This window comes from Podarcis cretensis (genome assembly GCF_951804945.1).
Source record: "Podarcis cretensis genome assembly, chromosome: 2".
Lineage (NCBI taxonomy): Eukaryota > Metazoa > Chordata > Lepidosauria > Squamata > Lacertidae > Podarcis > Podarcis cretensis.
In genome coordinates, this window is record NC_137171.1 from 90,390,230 (window position 1) to 90,409,121 (window position 18,892).

Consider the following 18,892-nt stretch of genomic DNA (forward strand, 5'->3'; position numbering starts at 1 on the left):
CGGGCTCCTCACTGGGTGGATGAGCAAGTGACACGGCGTGGCCCCGCTTGGCTCTGGTGGCGAGAGCTGGGCTGGTGCGGAGGACTCAATGAACCCTCTGCATCCCGGACACACGCAACAACACTGGTTTTGCAGTATCTACAATTCTTCAAGGATCCTTCATTAGAAATGTTTACAACCACACATTATAGTCTAGTTATTCAAGACTGCATCAAAGCAGGACAGAAGCCTCCGGAGAGACAAAAAGAACTGCCAGACAGCATTTAAAGGATAGCCACAGATTATTTTACTACTAGATTGTTGCATTGAGTGTCTGCAGCAAACCATTTTAGTGTCTCTAAGAACAACAGATGATTTACTGGCAACATTTTATTAACATTCTGATAGCAACCAAATAAAAGGGATAATATTGCTATGCTTAAAAAAGGGAGGGAATCTAACCCCCAATAAAATATTGATGTTTCTTCTAAATACCACATTTTGGGCAAGCCATGTATGTGTAACATCTGGGGTGGGACAGGTGGAAAAAAATATATGCACCTCATTTCACAGCCATCTCTGAAATAAACTAGTTCATTATGGATGACTTCTGCCCAAGAAACTCTTATTAGAAAAAAATATTTCAATATGTGTATAGTTCATTTTAAAGTATATATTTATTAATTACCTGGCATAAAATAATGTGCTCAGAACACACAACCAGTAAGTTGCATTCAAACTTTTTTGCTATCTTTTCCTTCACACGATAATGCATGTCGGAAGAATCATCAGAATATAGTTCATAAATCTGAATTTTCTCTGGCAACTGGATTGCTAATCTGTTTTTGTATATTGCAATTTTCTTGACAAGCTCTCTGTTTTTAATGCGAACTGGAACAAAAGAAAAGAAAATAGTAAACTGATTTGCAGGGTTAAGTTAAAGTGCCTTATATCCTATTACAGCATCTATTTAGATTCATACGACGCAAGACAGATATCTGGTGCCAATTATTAGAAGCCACTTATTAGAAGCCACTTATTACTAGTACTCATTCTTTTTACTACTTTAAAAAGATGTCACTAACGCAACACTTGTAGGCACCACTGTGCCCACTAGTATTCCTATGGTGCCCATGAAAGGTTTCAATAACTATCTCCTCAAAAATCCACCATCAATGAGAAACTGCTTCCTTTTCCTGCTCTGTTTCTGCGTGCAATGAATCAGCCTGTTTGAATGCACGTCCTTAGAAATGTCCACATTTCATAATAGATGCTAGGATTGAACATCCACCCTCTCATCAGTTCCAAACAAAGCAGAGGTGCAAAGAGCTTTTCTTTGTGAACAAGTGCCATGGTGGCTAATATAAGTGTCTTTTCCCCAAGGTTGCAATGGATAGGCTGGTTTGGGGGCAGGAATATGCCCACACATAGGGCCGGACTTAGGTTAGATGAGGCCCTAAGCTACTGAAGGTAATGGGGCCCTTTATATGTCCAGCTGTCCTTTGTCAACAACAAATTGTTGCTGTTTTTTGTGTTGAATATATGCTATATGGTAATTTATGGACCTAATAGGTATCTAAAGCCATTTACACATAACAAAATATGTATTTTATCAAAGCAATCATTGAACTGAAATACAATTAAGAAGTAGTATATTAATAGTGAAATACAATTAAGAAGAGGTATATTAATAGTGAAATAATTATTAAGCTCTAACTTAAAATTGTGGAAATGTACATCCAGGTTTTTTTCCTTTAATTTTTTTTTTGGGGGGGGGGCCCAAGAGAGTGGAGCCCTAAGCTATAGCTTGTTTAGCTTATACATAAATCCGGCACTGCCCACACCCATTTGTGGTCCTGATTCCTCATCTGCTTTCCATTTTTGTGACTGGTGCCCACAGCCCTTCCTCAAAATTCCAAATGTGCCCACTGACCCCAAAAGGATGGTGACATCCAAGTAAAAGTCTAATTTCATGTTCTCTAAAAAAATATAGATTTATAATAACACTTTTATCCTGCACCTTCCAGCCCTATGCCTCAGGGAAGCTCACAATTCAAGATTTAAAGCAATAAAACCAATCAGCAGCAGCAAACTTCAAAAATAGCAGCTGCAGCAACAAATCTTGGACGGCTGCCAAAAGATACCCACTGAGAGGGTACGCTAGGTCTCCTGGATGCAAAAAAATTATTTACAAGACGATTTCTAGATTGTTGTTCAGCCCTAACAAGGGCTCACAAAAATGTTTAGCACTGGACAATTTGAAACATTATGCACATAATTTAACAGAACTAAGAGAAAGGATTAAAAGTAAAGAGAGTAGAAAACTTCATTAAAAGCCAGAGTGAATATCTCAGGAATAGCACTAGTCTACCATCTTTTGGGAAATAATATTGAAACTGAGCAACTACCACAAAGAAGGCCCTGCCTTGACCACTTTTGGTGCCAAATCAAAAAGCAGGGCCTCCACTGATTGTTGTAACCTTCATACTCATGGCATAAAACGGCAGATCAATGTTTTATTTTAAATACACTTTGTACTGTCAACCTAGCAGTTTGAAAGCACGTTAAAGTGCAAGTAGATAAATAGGTACTACTCCAGCGGGAAGGTAAATGGTGTTTCTGTGCGCTGCTCTGGTTCGCCTGAAGCAGTTTAGTCATGCTGGCCACATAACCCAGAAGCTGAGCCGGCTCCCTCAGCCAATAAAGCGAGATGAGCGCCGCAACCCCAGAGTCGTCCGCGACTGGACCTAATGGTCAGTGGTCCATTTACCTTTACTGTCAAATATGCAGACACCAATTAAGCTGTATATATCCACCCAAGTTGAGAGACATGCCCCTCAAAAGCTACCTTTTTGCTCTGTGATGAGGTGCTGGACAATAACATCAGTCATACTGTCCCTGTAAGCATAGCGGTCCTTATAAAGGCCATGGACTGTGCTGAAAATCAGCTGATAAAATGAAATTGTTCCATCCTCGCATCCTACTGCCTGAAGAGAAAGCAAAAGATCACCAGAAGTCAAAAACCATATGGTTATGTATCCGAACCATAAAACAGACTGAAAAGGTGGCAACCTTCTTAGATTACTTGACCTTTTTTAAAGATCATTGTACCAAGTAAGAGGCAGATTTTGCTTTTCAAATAGACAAATCTCAGCATGTAAGGGAAAAAGGAAACGGAAAAAGGCTGGAGAGATTGGAGGCATTATTCATCTGTTATATGCCCCAAATGTGCATGTTAGCTTTGAAGTAGTATTATTAAAGTTAAGGCAAAATGCCACAGAGCTCAGTGAATTTTCCTAGCACAGACCTGTTATCTGGCTGCTAACTACACTTGCGGGAGACCTTAATCCACATGCCATCCATTTGCCACCACTGGAGAATGCAACAAATATGTCTGCCAAAAAACAGGTGTCATACGGCAGCACCAGCTGTGAACAGCTGTGTTGTCCTGTTGACTGTATTCTCAGATTTGCCTCTCTTTGTAACGCATGAAATGGTCCCTAGGAAACATGTTGTTCCAAGAACTGTAAAAAGCCACCTTCATGCCATTTGTTTTGAAGTACAGTCGTACCTTGGAAGCCAAATGGAATCCGTTCCGGAAGTCCGTTCGACTTCCAAGCAGGGGTGTATGAAGTGGGGGGCAGAGGGGGCAGGCCACTTGGGGGGGGGACAAGATGGCCCCTGCCTCCTCCCAGCTGTAGAGTGGCCGAGGGCGCACGCAGTCAGTATGGGCGCCGCTCACTCACCGTCCGTACGGGCGTCCGTACGGGCTGCGTCTCACACGGCAACCATACGGGCTGCCGCGCGTGCGCACTCTGTACGGAATGCCTCACATGTGCACTCTGTATAGGATGCCGCACATGCACACTCCGTATGGGATGTCGCACATGCACACTCCATACGGACGTCGTGTGTGCGTCACCGGGTGGTTTGCCCCGCGCCTCGGCGTCCTGCCCTGGCTGCGAGAGAGGGTTCCTCCGCCACTGCTTCCAAGGCACAGCTTCCGATTGGCTGCAGGAGCTTCCTGCAGCCAATCGGAAGCTATGGAAGCCGCGCTGGACGTTCAGCTTCCAAAAGAACTTTTGCAAATCAGAACACTCACTTCCGGGATTGCAGCGTTCAGGAGCCAAAACTTTCAATCGCTAAGGTGTTTGTCAAGGTACGACTGTATGTCTCATGGCTAACTTATCCCTCACATTTGATGGTTTTGGAACAAAGGAGAGTGGGAACAAAATCATGACCCCAAAGTGGGGGGACCCCTTGCAGTTCCACATGTGCAAGGGCTTTTACCAATTCACTCTTACCACGTAATTGGAATCTGGCTTCGCTTTACATGTCCACACCCACGTGTTCTGTTCCCCTATGGTGCCAAGGCGCACACCATCCTTTGTGTAGAGGGAGACTTGTTTGTCGGAGCCTCCAATTAAAATGTATTCTCCTTTTGAAAAATAGCTAACACAGCAGGGGTCAAAGTTCAGGACTCTGTCTTTTCCAATCTAGAACAATATGAAAGAAGACATCAGATATATATTTTTTAGAGTTCATAGGTAATGCAGTAATTAAATACACATTCCTATTAAATCTGTCACAAATCGCTGTTTGATCTCACAGGCTTTCCTTTTCCTTCCTTAATTAATGCTTTTAGGTTACGATCGGTCTTTAGCTCTGGTAGTAGGTGGCAAGTCTACCTCATACACCAGTTTTGTTCTTCAAACCAGTCAATGGAGCCTGGTCAGGATATTCCTGTTCAGCAGTCCTTGGCTCTGAAGCACATGGTGATATTGACAAGTGACACCACTCAGCACAGCTGTGGAGCTACTCTAATGCGTACCTGAGAAACAGTACAGCTTGAACTGGCTAATGATCAAGGAGACAATGCTTTTTATCTCCTTAGCAACTTGCAAATCCGAGCCATGAGCTGCTAATGATTTATATAGAAAAATATAAATGCTTTACTGTACAAAGGGCCAGCAAGCAGGCCTATAATTTTAAAGTCACACCTTACTGGATAAGTGGAACTTTCAACTCCATTCTTTCCCAGGAAGAAAATAAAAAGTGTACTTTCCAAGGCATTGTATTAATATAACACTTACTTGCTTGCCACTGAGCTGATAAAAGGAAAGCCTTTGTCCCCAATCTGCCACAGCTAAGATGTCGTTGTGTTCATCTCTACAATGCACAAAAGGAGAAGCCAATTATGATACGTTGTAAACAGTTCTGATGAACTACAAAGCAACAGATAGCCCCTAGTGTTCTCTACTATGGCTGTCAGCTGTATAAACAGAGTTTTCTAATCCCCTTCCACCCATCTGTCCCCAACAATGCAAAGGCAAGGAGGACTGTGTTGTGTGGATGTGTGTCGTTTCTGAGAGAGATCGCGAGGAGGGGTTGTTCGAACCCTTCCTGGTTATCTCCTCCTCCCTCAGCTTAGCTGATACTGCTGAGGAGCAATGAAGACAGGTGCATGGCCATGCCTATTTTGGCTGCGCTCACAAGTGGCATGAAGCACCTGGAAGGTTGGCCAGGAGGGGCTGTGACTCCTCAGTCTGAAAAGGAGTCTCCACCCCACCTTACCTAAAACTGTCCCTTGACCCTCATTCTTATATGTGTAGAGCTCCCTTTCACTTGCACAACTGCACACAAGTGCAAAAGAAAATACAACTCCAAAACCTAAATATACCTCTTATCCCACCATCTACAGAAGGTTGCCATGTTTTCCTTCAAAATGATCCTTGGCAAACTGCTGTTCAAACCCTTCTATTAAAATAAATTGAAATTCCATCTATTAAAATAAATGCTATTTGGCCATAAGCCATAGGAGTCAATCTATTCAAGAGGAAAACTGCCAGTTTCTGATTAGCAGGAAAAAACACGGGGCCCAGCACTGTCGACCTGTATTAACTGTCCTTTTCAACAATTACCTGGAACTCCAGGAATCTCTTCAGACATCTGTGTGGCCTACAGATCCCCAGAATCAAGGTGTGCTGCACAAACATGGAAATTTCCCCAAACTTGAGTTCAGGCAAACATTCAACTTCTGTTGAAGACTGCCAGAACTTATGCTGAGAAATGCTGGATACTATCCTTAAGAGTGAAGAATGGAGAAATTTATTGGAAGGGGAATGTATGGACAAACACTGTGAGGTCGCTTTAAGGGAACCTCAGGCAGTCACAAAATAGCCTGATGAGCTGCTATCATCCAGTTTCCAGCGGGGGCCCTTCCCTATCATCCAACAGTCTTCACAGGAGCCTCTATCTGCCTTAATAGCGGTTCCACTTTGGCTTGAGTGGAGTGGGGGGAAAAGAAATAGTCGGGTGAGTCACTATAATCCAGCTCCCAGTAATGGTCCCTCCCTTCTCTATCACCACAAATTGCCCTGACGGGGAGCAGAGAGAAGCAATTACAGCTTTGTCTAAGTGGCTGTCTTTTCCATGTTATTATAACTTATTTTAAAAATAAACACCCAATGCTTATTGTTGTAGCAATCTCACGTAAACTGCTTTGTGAAGTCCACCTGAATAACAGAATATAAATGCCACAAATTATATATATATATATATATATATATATATATATATATTACTGTTTTGTTTATATACTGTGAAGCAATACTGTAATTATAAATTGATAATTAGACAGAAACAAGCTAGGATTTAAATATATGTCTACTTGCATACTATAGTTTTATTTCTCTGATTTTGCACTCACGAGCTGGCATTCCTAGGGCTCTCATCTTCCTCATGTTCTTCTTCCTCTGCCTCACTACCCTGACTACTGCATGTGATGGACTTCAGAACTGGTATATCCTCTAAACAGGCGTGACCTGCCTCCTCCTCCTCTTCGCTCTCTCTAGAACTCCAGAGATTCTCCCATCGACTGCAAATATCAATTGTTCATTCACATGACCTACTGCTACAAAACTTAAATTTCAAAACAGATTAGCCCAAGATCATCTCTCCTGATGTTAAAACACTTTGCCCAGGTAGTTTTTGAAACTTTTCTTCCCCAGATTTACTAAAAGGGACAGTAAGTCTTCTTCAGTGCAAACTCAATTGGTTGTCAAGCTTTAGGAAAACATGACCCTCCCGCTGTGGGATAGAGAAGGATAAGGTTGGAGAAAATACCAGTAATTTGTCGTTCTTCAATGCCTCCCCATGAAGTTGAATGTTGGAAGATTCAGGACAGGCAAAAGAAAGCATTCTTTGCCCAGCACATAGTTAAAGTATAGAATTCACTTCCACAGGATGAAGCAATAGCCACCAAATTTTGACTGCTTTAAAAGGGGACTGGACAAATTCATGGAGGATAAGACTATCAATGGCTACTAGTCATGATGGCTGTGTAACATCTTCAGTATTGCCGATGGTGGGCCTCTGAACACCCACTGCTAGAGAGCATGATGAGCAGGGAGAGGGCTGTTGGACTCATGCTGCTTGGAAGCTTCCCAGAGGCATCTGGTTGGCTACTGTGAGAACAAGATGCTGGACTAGGCCTTTAGTTCTGGTTCAGTGGGGTTCTTCTTATATGTGTTCGCAAAATACAGCTGTTTCCAAATACAGTTGTACCTTGGAAGTTGAACAGAATCTGTTCCCGAAGTCTGTTCAACTTCCAAAACGTTCGAAAACCAAAGCGCGGCTTCTGATTGGCTGCAGGAAGGTCCTGCAGCCAATCGGAAGCCCCATCGGACGTTCGGCTTCCAAAAATAGTTCACAAACCGGAACACTCACTTCCAGGTTTGTGGCGTTCAGGAGCAAAACGTTCGAGAACTAAGCTGTTCAAAAATCAAGGTATGACTGTACTGAAATGTGCAACAGTAGGAAACAGGGTATTAACTTTATATGAACCCTTAAATTGTTTATAAAACTGTTTTGATGTATGCACAGCATAAGAACCATACAGGTACATATACCAAGGAGCTAGAATTTGCTGCAGCTCCCTCTTGTGTGTACATACAATGGTAAACGTGCAATTGCTAACAAATATCATTTGATGCAACAGTCAATCCCTGCATATCTAAATATATGCCTCCTTCCCCACTTTGTATTACAAGCTCTAAAATTAACCAAACACATGCTCCTGAGATTATTATCTCTCAGGACACCTATGCAAATACAGCTTCCCTATAAACTATGGAACTCCCTTACCAGAAACATTCATCAAAGCACTAAAGATCTTCCAGGAGCATTCTAAGAGCACTGAGTAGCTTGGTGGGGGGGGGGCTTGATTAAGTTGTAGGGTCAGAGTTTTATTATGCTTCCAGCTGTTTAATTTATATGAGATACATTTTACATTTGCTTTAAAATCCAGTATATTATTTGAGATAGAGTATATTGAATCTTTGACCTACAGGGCTACACATAAGCAACAAATATCATTAAAAAGCCTGTAAATACGTAAAATATATTTATATTTTATTAGAGTCTCAACAATCCAAGAATGCATTAGGCATTCTTCATTCCAAAGTCAACCTCCAACCCACATCCCATATGTTGTATTAGCAGACAAAGAGGGAGCTGATCAGTTATAATGTGCTTTATTTCTGTGGGGTTTTTTTAAGATTCAGGAACAGTTAATTTTAGCAACTTCAGCAACTAGCAATTCCCTTCAAATTGGAGAAAGTTTAAGAATTTTTATTGATATTGCCAAGAAAATGAAAGCATTAAATCAGTCTTCTGAGCTTCATCAAAATGATTTCTTATTTATAGAACTACTGTTAAAAGTCAAATTCAGACTAGTGTGCAGACACTATCAAAGACAAACAATATAGGGACAGAAACATTTACCTTGATGGATTCCAAGAAATGGACCACACAGGAGATAAAGATCCACCGGGTCGTTCAATTTTGACTTTTTCTTCACCATTTTTATTTCTTATGCTGACCACACCATTGTACATCCCCAAAGCGAGGTACTGGCCATCATTAGTCCAACTGAGAAAGGGGAAGATTCATAATAAAGCAGTTTGAAAAAATTCCCCCCTCCTCAACATTTGAGAGAGTCACGAGGCCTACAGAAATTATACCTTTTACTTAGAGGTGGGCATAAAAGGCTTAAGAGGACACAAAGTACTCCTTGAACTCTTCCACTGCACTGACAAATATGGCTTTAAAGTATACATTTGCCCAAATGAACTGCAGCTGCATGCCGAGAAGGAGAGGACATGCTAATTAAGAATATGGAGCAGTAGCAGCATAAGGCAACCTCTGTTTAACTGAATAGTGATTTTGAAAGGTTGGCTTCCAGTTCCACTCTGCCTTAATGGAAGCAGCCCCCATGACAACAGGAGATTGTTGGTGAAGGAAAAACAAGGGTGACTGAGGGTAATTATCCATGCAAATTTCCCCCAGGGATGGAGGGGCGAACGGGTTTCACTCGCAGTTCGTCTTGGTACCTGCCTCTCACTCCGGCATGGAATGCGGGGGGCAGGGAGGCACTGAGTGCAAAAGCCTGCCGAAAACCCTCCAACGCTGCCATTAGGAAGCAGAGGTTCTCCTGTTAATTAGAGCTTAATTGGACTAAATTACAGGCACATGCTAGAAGAGATGAGATGAAAAACAAACCAATTGTAAGGACTTTAAGGTTTGAACTTGAGATAAGACTTCATTCAGTGCAAAAGATGGTTGGGGGGGAGCCTACGGTTTCTTTATTATAAGTTTTATTCTCTACATTTATGATTCAGCAACCCTCCTCTCAATGTTAGTTTGAATTTTATTTCGAGTGAGGATGGAAGAGTTTGGATTATAAATATAGAATATAACATCAAACAGAACTGTGTAAACTGTGTAAAAAAAGGGAAATGGGAAGGAAGCTCTATTTTGCAAAAGGTTTATGATGGAAACTTCCCCATCCTTTATTATTAATGATGTGAACTGAATAACACTAAGAGAACTTGGAATTTAATTTAATTGGAAGAATAATTGCTCATATGTCTTCAGTTGGAAGGAAGGATGAAAGGAGTCTGTGAACTGCCAAGGAACTGATACAGTTCCTTATTGAATCGTCTGCAGATCAACAGACCACTCTTCCCAGGCTGAGAGGGAAAATGGTGACAAAAGGTTATTTACTGGGACAGAGTGACTTCTGCAGCTGTTGTTAAAGTTGCAAAACAATGAGGCATGGGGCGGAGTGATGGAGAAATTTCTGGAACGACAGTGGGATATCAGCTCCATTCAAGGCATGACGAATAACAGCAACAACCGGGGGAAAGAAAAACATAACATCTTACAAGGAAAGGAAGAAACAGCATGAACAGAATAATTGCCACACACAGGAAGAACAAGGATATAGTTTCTTTAATTGCTTACTCTTTTGTTCCAACCCATCCTGGAACCTTATCTTATAATTAAATGTATAATAAAATTCTACAAATTAGAGGACAATTTTGCTGTCCATTCTATTGTATTGTCAGATTTGTTTCAGTTTTGTTTTTACCTTTATTGTATATTGCCTTGAGTTCTCAATCTTTCGTGTGGCAACTCATTAGATGTTTTAATATTTACAATAACAAAATAACTACATTTTACATACCTACAGCAGGTGATCTTATTGCTAACTTTATGTTTATTGACTGACTTCTGTTCAGGAGACCAAAGACCTTGAAAATAACAACAGCATAGTGTTACCATCCAATTCATTCATCATTATAAGAAAACATTCACACCAACAACAACGAGGGAATGTGAAAGAGAAGAGCTCCTAAATCTTAACAAAATACAACTCCCCAAAGTCCTTCCCCTTGCCACACCTTCTCTCTGCCAGCTTATGTGCTGCATAATGGCTTTACATGATGCCACAATGCACCATCTGACAGCAGTGCCAAGAAAGGGACCACAGCACAATGACAGAGCACATGCTTTGCACCAGAAGGTTCCACATTTAATCAGTTATCTCTTTGGTCAAAAGCATTCTACGTGATAGATTATTTGAAACCAACTGTTGTATCTAAGTCTGGACCTAGCCAGAGTAGTTCCAATGAAATTAATGAGCATGATGAACACAGGTCCATTAATATCAATGGTTCTCCTGGATCAGGCCGGTGGCCCATCTAGTCCAGCATCCTGCTCTCATAGTGGCCAAGACTAGCTCTGGATACCTGAGATCTGCCTGAGATCAGGGTCAGATAGACAATCTGAGCTGCTGTATTGCAACTTCCTGGGGTCCTTCAACTGCTTATACCTATGGTACAGCACACACTGCATTTCTATCTGATTGATTCCTGAATGCTCTGTGAAGTCATAGGATTTGGCCTTAAGAAACTAAGGATGAGGAAAGAGATTGGAAAGAGATGAGGAAAGAGATTGGAAAGATTGGATAGACTGGAAAGAGAAGCTGCTGAATTGCAATTTATCACCAAACTTAAAACCATGGAGAGACCTGGTCTGAACAAAGACATTGGATTCTTATCTCATTATACATGACAAAGCCATTTTTCACCTTCTCACCCCTTGCTTTTTCCTGTAAGACCTATTGCAGTCGTTAAGAGTCGTCAATAGGCTCATCACAGCTATCTGCCAATCACCCAATCCCACCACCCTTCTGAGTAATACCCCTCCCCACCTTCTCACTATATAGAAGGGTCTGGTGACTTCTGTTTCAGTGTATCTGAAGAAGTGTGCATGCACACGAAAGCTCATACCAAGAACTAACTTAGTTGGTCTTTAAGGTGCTACTGGAAGGAATTTTTTTATTTTATAAGGATGAGGAAGACGTACCAAAATCGCTGGAGGAGCAAGATGCCAATTGGTGAGTGACAGGATTGTAGGATACACTTTGTATGGAATCATTGTGCCTAAAACAAATTAACCAGAAACACTGAAACAAAACAATCTGAAAACTGGTTAGGCATAATAAACAAATAACTTTGGATATTTATTTTTTAAGCCTCACCCAACTCTACCAGGAGCTCAGTGCAAATCAAACCAAAATCCAACAGGCTTTAAAAATAGTTCAGCTGCAATATGGTTATTTGAAAATATAAAGCGTTCAAGCATTGTGTGGGGTGAGGGGAGGAATACAGAGATACTTCTATAATGATTCTCAACACTGCACCAGAGCTGGTTCAAAAGTCAGAGACCAGAGTCTCTTAAGCAAAACCTTACCCACACAGGCCTGCCTGGTTACCAAGACCCCATTCAGAGAACTTTATTTGAGTGGTCCCCCTAACTTCAGAAAAGAGATGAGTGGCAGCTCATGAAAAGTGCCTTTTCAGTTGTGGCATCCCAGTTCTAGAATGCTCAGTGCAAGCGCATTTGACTGGCGTTGACTCTGCTGTCTTCTTGGTGGCACGGGAATATATTTTTACTTGCCCAAGCCTTTCTATGCTGGGTTTTAGTATAATGCTCTGATCTGACTCAGCTCTCCTTCTGTTGGTACTATTTTACACTGTTCTTATTTACTCCTTATTGTTTTAGTTTTTGCTATGTTAGCTGCTTTGACAATTTTTACCGTAAGAGTGGAATAAAAGTTTCTTAAATACATAAAACAAGGAAATGGTAATGGGCTGTTAATAAGTAACTAAAACTTTACCTAGAACACATCAGCCAGCAACTTATATTGTTATCCTTTAATGCTGAATAGAAGCACTTCAGGAAGTAATCTTGAAGAAGGAGTTACCTCTCCCGCCCTGCCCCCCCCCCTCGCCCCCAGTAACATAATGTTTATTATGCAGAATTTACAGACACAATGCCGGGCCAATCTGTTTCTGTGATGGAAGTGAACAAGGAAAATAGGAGCACAGTATCAGATCCAGAATGCATCTGTACTATAAGATTCAGAAGTGCAGTAACTGCAGCGAAACCCTTTCAAGAGCTATGAAGTGAGAACAGCCCTCACAACTTGTTTTCTCATTCTCCTGTTAACCTGGTGAAGTGATGTAATGTCCTTTGTGTTTGCATGTTTAGCTTCTTACCTGTGTTCATATTCCTTCTACTATTATTAATAATAGTGGCTGGAGTCCATACTCAAAACTGATATTTAAGGCATGCAAAATAATCATGAAGCAATCCACTTACGTGTACTTCAGGATACCTTCTAACTTTGAAGTCCAGATGATCACAGTTTTGTCTGCAGCTCCTGATGCAAAGCGCTTACCTAGGGAATGTTATGGAAGCTCACATAAGTTTATTGCAACTGGTAAGTCTAAAGCACACAGAAAAGCAATGACACTGTTTACTATTAGTTGAGTGACTTCAGGTGAGCAAGAATCAAACCTGTACTCTGGTCTGACATGAAACTCAGTTGTCATAGTATGGACTGTACCGACATTGTGTGGTGATACAGATATACTTCTTTAAAAATATTTATGAATAATAGACTGGATATAAATGCAAATGACACTCTGTTCCTATGAAACCTGATCAAATGCTAATGGTTTGAAAAAATCCATAAGGTTTAAGTTACCATCCTTGGCATAAGCTACACAGTACACTGTATCCTTATGTGCTTTCAAGGGCTGGATTAATGTTCCATCCGAAGTGTCATATACCTGTAGAGATAAAATAAAGAGATAAGTCTAAGAATTAGGCACACAAATTAACGCTATAGCCCTAGACAAACCAAGGCAGCTTCCTATGTTTCTCAGTCCAGATACAGGCTCTCTTCTGTTTATTCATTTTTTTAAAAGTAGCAGTTACATGACTTTTAAAACATAACCCCAACAAGTAATTTTCTTAATGGACTGACACATAGAAGCCAGCATTATAACAGGACGAACAGCCTAACCCTATTCTTTTCATATCCAGTGTGATTACAAATAAAGGCCATTGGGGATCCTGGGTTTGGTAAAGCGGAGTAGGGCTGGGCAGGTCTATTCTGCTTCTTCTAGATACAAGAATAAATTCCTGTGTTACAGCTTCTAGCCAGCGCCAGACTGAGCTGACATTAGGAGCAGTGAATCTGCTCCTTGGGGCTTAGAAATGAAAGGTATTAAAAGGAAAATCCAGCCCTGAAAAGTTATGAGAAAGTCTTATTTCAGCAAGCTCTGAATACCATTGCACCAACCCCTCCAAACCAATTTCCAAAGTGTGCATAGCAACCTCTTATCGAAGGAGTGTAAAGACTAGCCTTACATTTAATAAATCTCCTGACTGTCATAAGCAAGAAAAAAATCCATGGAAGTGCATGAAACTCCATACACCAGGAATGGGGAACCTGCAACCCTCCAGATAATTGTTGAACTACGCTTCCATCAGCTCCAGCTAGCATGGTCACTGGCCAAGGACAATGAAAGTTGTAGTCCAACAATATCCAGAGGTTCCCCATCCCTGCCATACTGGTAAGTGAGCAGGCTGGCAGAGAAGAAATGAGTCTCTTTGTCCCACCTCTGCCAGTCTGCTTAGCTTCCATGTTGTTCACAAAAGAAGGGAAGCCCATCCCTTTCCCACAAACTCTTGCTAGAAGGCTTTTTTTTTCTAGCAGAGGCTAGTACCCTGTATTTCCATATTGAGCTGGAGAAGGGAACTTTCCCCTTCCTCATAACCAGCATGGAAATTCAGGCCACCAGCCTTCAGGCATGAAAAACAAAAGCCACAGGCTAGTATCTTTATGGGCTTATTTGCAAGGCTGGTGTAGACCTACCTTCACTTAACTTCTTACATCATGTACTTAGAAACCATTCATAAATCCACAACAAGAAATTAGAGGCAAACTTTACAAATAATGACAAACATTAGGAAATTGGAAAAAAGCATCTATGAAATATGCAGACAGATAATTTGGTGTATCTACTTAAAATAGCTATTGACTTCTTCCAGCTCAGCTTAATTTATCAAAACAAAGACAAGAGCCTTCTCTCTGTTTAAAGATGTTAAATAGCTAAAAAGTAATTAGCTTTTAACATAGTCAAATTACATCACAGTTGTAAGATTTTTTTTAAAAAATGTGTTACATTAGATAGAGAAGGGATAAGAGTTCTTTCAATAGATTACCATATGTGTTATAGTAAATAATAAAGAAATAAGAGTTCTTTTGATAAATTAATCTACCAAATATTTCAATATGTTAATTAACAAATAAGAGTGGGTGGGTTGTTGTTGTTTTTTAAAGAAAACCTCGTACCAGTAATCTGTTTCCAGCTGCAATTATTAGTTGAGTTCCATCAGGCTTAAAAGCAAGGTCATATATACTGTGAAAACAAAGGAAGGTATTAAATGGCACACCAAACTCCTCATATCCCCAATATTTTCCCATATGGTACATAAAAAACAAGATCTCTAGATATAGATCACTACCCTACAGAATGAGTATTTTGAAAAGAATTCAATTTGTGGCTGTAGGTTCAGAGTAATATTCATACACCACAATTGTCATTCATACATTTCCTCAATCACACCATTTTCAAGACATTTCATATCTGCCAAATCAAAAGGCTGCAATTTACATACTCAAAGCATTACATCAAAACACTGACTTTATTTTGTTTGTGCTCTTTGTGCTGTACTTTTGTACTGTTTTATTGTTGTTAGCCGCCCTGAGCCTGGCTTCGGCTGGGGAGGGCGGGATATAAATAAAATTTATTATTACTATTATTATTATTATTCATTTAGCTACTCTAGCCATTGCGATTTATCTATATTAAATGTACATATTCTAGACAAAACTGGGGATTATTCACCCACACAATCAATAGTAAAAAAAAAAAAAAATCAACATTTCAGCCAAACACTTGTTTTTATGGCTGTTGTAATTATTGTATATTATCTTTTTATGTACTGTATCTTTTATTATTGCTTTATTTAATTGTTCTCTGCTGTGGTACTGAAGTATCCAATGAAATGTGAGTTATAAATGCTTAAAGGGCAACCAAAATGATGAAGGGTCCCTAAGGGGAAAGGTTGCAGCATTTGGAACTTTTAAAGTTTCCAGAAAAGGTAACAGGTGACATGACAGACGTTTACACAATTACACATGGTATAAAGACAGTGGCTAGATATATATTTTTTTCTCCCACACTCTTACACCCCTAGAAATCATGCTCATCCAACAAAGCTGAATTTTGGAAGATTCATGACAGATGAGAGTGTTTATAATGCTGGAATGGCATACAATGGATGAGGAAGTAAAAGTGGTTATGATTCAATGGGCCAAAGATTTAGGATATAACATAGAAATAGATGATTGGCAAAGAATATGGAATGAAAACCTGAAGTTTACAGCATGTATCACATTGAAAGAAAATGTTATGAAGATGGTATATAGGTGGTATATGACACCAGTAAAATTAGCAAAAATGTACAAAACTTGTAACAAATGTTGGAGATGCAAGGAGAAAGAAGGTACATTCATGCATATGTGGTGGGATTGTAAGAAAGTAAGGGGGTTCTGGGAGATGATATATAATGAATTAAAGAAAATGCTAAAATATAGCTTTGTTAAGAAACCAGAAATCTTTTTGCTGGGAATAACAAGAATGGACATAAATAGGAGAGACTGTAAACTTTTTCAGTATGCAATCACCGCAGCAAGAATACTGTTGGCCCAAAAATGGAAACAAGAAGAAGTACCGACTTTGGAAGAATGGAGGACAAAATTAACAGACTATGCAGAACTGGATAAATTAACTGGGAAAATCAGATTCCAAAAGGATCATAGGTTTTTTGAGGACTGGGGAAAATTTACGGAGTATTTGAAAACTGTTTGTGAGGACTGTACAACGCTAGTGTGCTTTAAAGAAGCTTTGTGAAAATACAAGGAATATTGTTAGTAAGCAAATAAGGTCAGAAATATAGTGTTTAATGGCAATATTAAAATTAAGGAATGTGAAGATAGGATTCGAATTACGAATGATTGTCAGAGAAGTTGAGGGAGGTCCAATAAGCTAAAATATGTGATGTGTAAATTGATATGACTGGAGTTTTTCATGAAAAATTTTATAATAAAAATTTAAAATAAAAAAAAAGAGTGTTTATAATGCAGTGCATAGTTAAAAAAAGGTAAAGGTACCCCTGCCCGTACGGGCCAGTCTTGACAGACTCTGGGGTTGTGCGCCCATCTCACTTAAGAGGCCAGGGGCCAGCGCTGTCCGGAGACACTTCCGGGTCACGTGGCCAGCGTGACATCGCTGCTCTGGCCAGAGCCAGAGCCAGAGCCGCACACGGAAACGCCGTTTACCTTCCCGCTGGTAAGCGGTCCCTATTTATCTACTTGCACCCGGAGGTGCTTTCGAACTGCTAGGTTGGCAGGTGCTGGGACCGAGCAGCGGGAGCGCACCCCGCCGCAGGGATTCGAACTGCCGACCTTTCGATCGGCAAGTCCTAGGCGCTGAGGCTTTAACCCACAGCGCCGGCAATTGCTTCCACAGAGGGCAGTGATGGTCTCAACAAATGAAACTGATCTGTAAAAAATGTTACTTGGGGGGGAAAAGAAAGAGACATTGCACATACTTTTGTAAACCAAGAAAGATTTAATAAAAATACATTAAAAAGGGAGAATTAGTCAAATTCATGGAGGACACGGCTATCAACGGTGACTGGCCAAGGTGGCTACGTTCCACCTCCAATATCAGAGGCAGTATGCCTATGACTCTGAGTTGCTGGAAATCACAGGTGGGCAGAGTGCTGTTGCTGTCATGTTCTGCTGCAAAGGCGTCTGGTTGGCCACTGTGAGGAAAAGGTGGTGGATTACGGGAGGACAATGGTCTGACCCAGCAGTAATGGTGCTGGTGTGACGATCAGGTGAGTCCCAACCCACCAGCTGAAGACCAGTGTCACAAAGTGTACACAGATAGTACCAAAAAAAAAAAAAAAAGATACACCTCAATTAAACCAACGCATTTGAATTTTAAGATGATGTGCAGCAATATATACAGTGGTACCCCAGGTTAAGTACTTAATTCGTTCCGGAGGTCCATTCTTAACCTGAAACTGTTCTTAACCTGAAGCACCACTTTAGCTAATGGGGCCTCCTGCTGCTGCTGCTGGAGCAAGATTTCTGTTCTCATCCTGAAGCAAAGTTCTTAACCTGAGATACTGTTTCTGGGTTAGCGGAGTCTGTAACCTGAAGCGTATGTAACCCGAGGTACCACTGTACTACCTACGGGGTTAGGAAAAAAACGAACCTGCATCAACTGTTTATTTTGTTAAAGTTTCCTCATGAAAGCTTCACCCACCTTCCCAGTACAAGAATTAAGGTGGCGAGTAAAACAACCAGTATAAGCCACAGCGGATTATTAATATTATTTTATTACTTGCACCCCGCCCATATGGCTGGGTTCCGGTCCTACCGATGGAGAAGAACATCAACTCAGCGGGTAAGATCTAACGTTACATCAACGGACACAACAGGACCGTCGAGGGGACAGAGGGGCTCTGGAAGGCGCACGCCCCCCCCCAACAACTGAAACCTGCCAGGGTCTCAATTTGTGTCCCTTCCACCAAAAAGGGAAACCCACGCGCTCCCTTTCTGCTGCAAAAGCATTATCTTAACAGCTTTGTGGCTTCCAGTTTAAACGTGGAAGCATCTTTCGGAGTTGTTTTTGCTGTTGCTGCTGCCGCTGGTTGCATTAACTCATTTGCCTTCAGAAACGGACGTGAGGGACGCTGCGGGGGTGTTACGCTGCCTGCCGCCCGCGGGATAAAATTGCACGCCGTCCCCCTCACGACTTGCTGGTGATGCAGGAAGGGAGAGCGGACGGAGGAGGCCTTATTTTTTGGCTGGAGGTCGAAGCCCCGACTTCCTTCCTTCCCTCCATGCCCCCCCCCAAGTCTCCCCCATTCCCCCCCCCATGCTTGTCAGAGGGAGGCCCCTCCTCTTCTTACCACTGCTCGGCCTTATCTCTCCAGGTCAGCGCAGCTCGCATGTTTCCCCCTCCGGCGCATCCCCTTCGCGACCTCCCTGCCTGCCCCTCCCCCAGCGCCCAACTCCCGCTTTCATTTATTTATTTATTTATTTGTGTACTCAGGACGCCGGGCTGCAACC

General features: G+C 41.3%; 1 protein-coding gene across 2 annotated transcripts in view; it reads right to left on the reverse strand.

The window, feature by feature from the left end:
* The window catches only part of IFT122 (intraflagellar transport 122), a 60,471-nt gene extending 41,580 nt beyond the window's left edge, over positions 1-18,891 (reverse strand). The window contains exons 1-12 of one of the 2 annotated variants that reach the window (XM_079964495.1): positions 18,733-18,891; positions 15,035-15,101; positions 13,379-13,463; positions 12,991-13,069; positions 11,692-11,768; positions 10,508-10,574; positions 8,764-8,910; positions 6,689-6,856; positions 5,073-5,148; positions 4,284-4,475; positions 2,828-2,966; positions 668-870 (exon numbers count right to left, since the gene is read on the reverse strand). In XM_079964495.1, the coding sequence (XP_079820621.1) occupies positions 668-870; positions 2,828-2,966; positions 4,284-4,475; positions 5,073-5,148; positions 6,689-6,856; positions 8,764-8,910; positions 10,508-10,574; positions 11,692-11,768; positions 12,991-13,069; positions 13,379-13,463; positions 15,035-15,101; positions 18,733-18,773 (1,341 nt within the window). In that variant the 5' untranslated portion in view covers positions 18,774-18,891. The remainder of the gene's footprint in view (positions 1-667; positions 871-2,827; positions 2,967-4,283; positions 4,476-5,072; positions 5,149-6,688; positions 6,857-8,763; positions 8,911-10,507; positions 10,575-11,691; positions 11,769-12,990; positions 13,070-13,378; positions 13,464-15,034; positions 15,102-18,732) is intronic. The other variant, XM_079964496.1, reaches the window with a different exon arrangement.
* Between the last annotated feature and the right edge of the window lies 1 nt (position 18,892).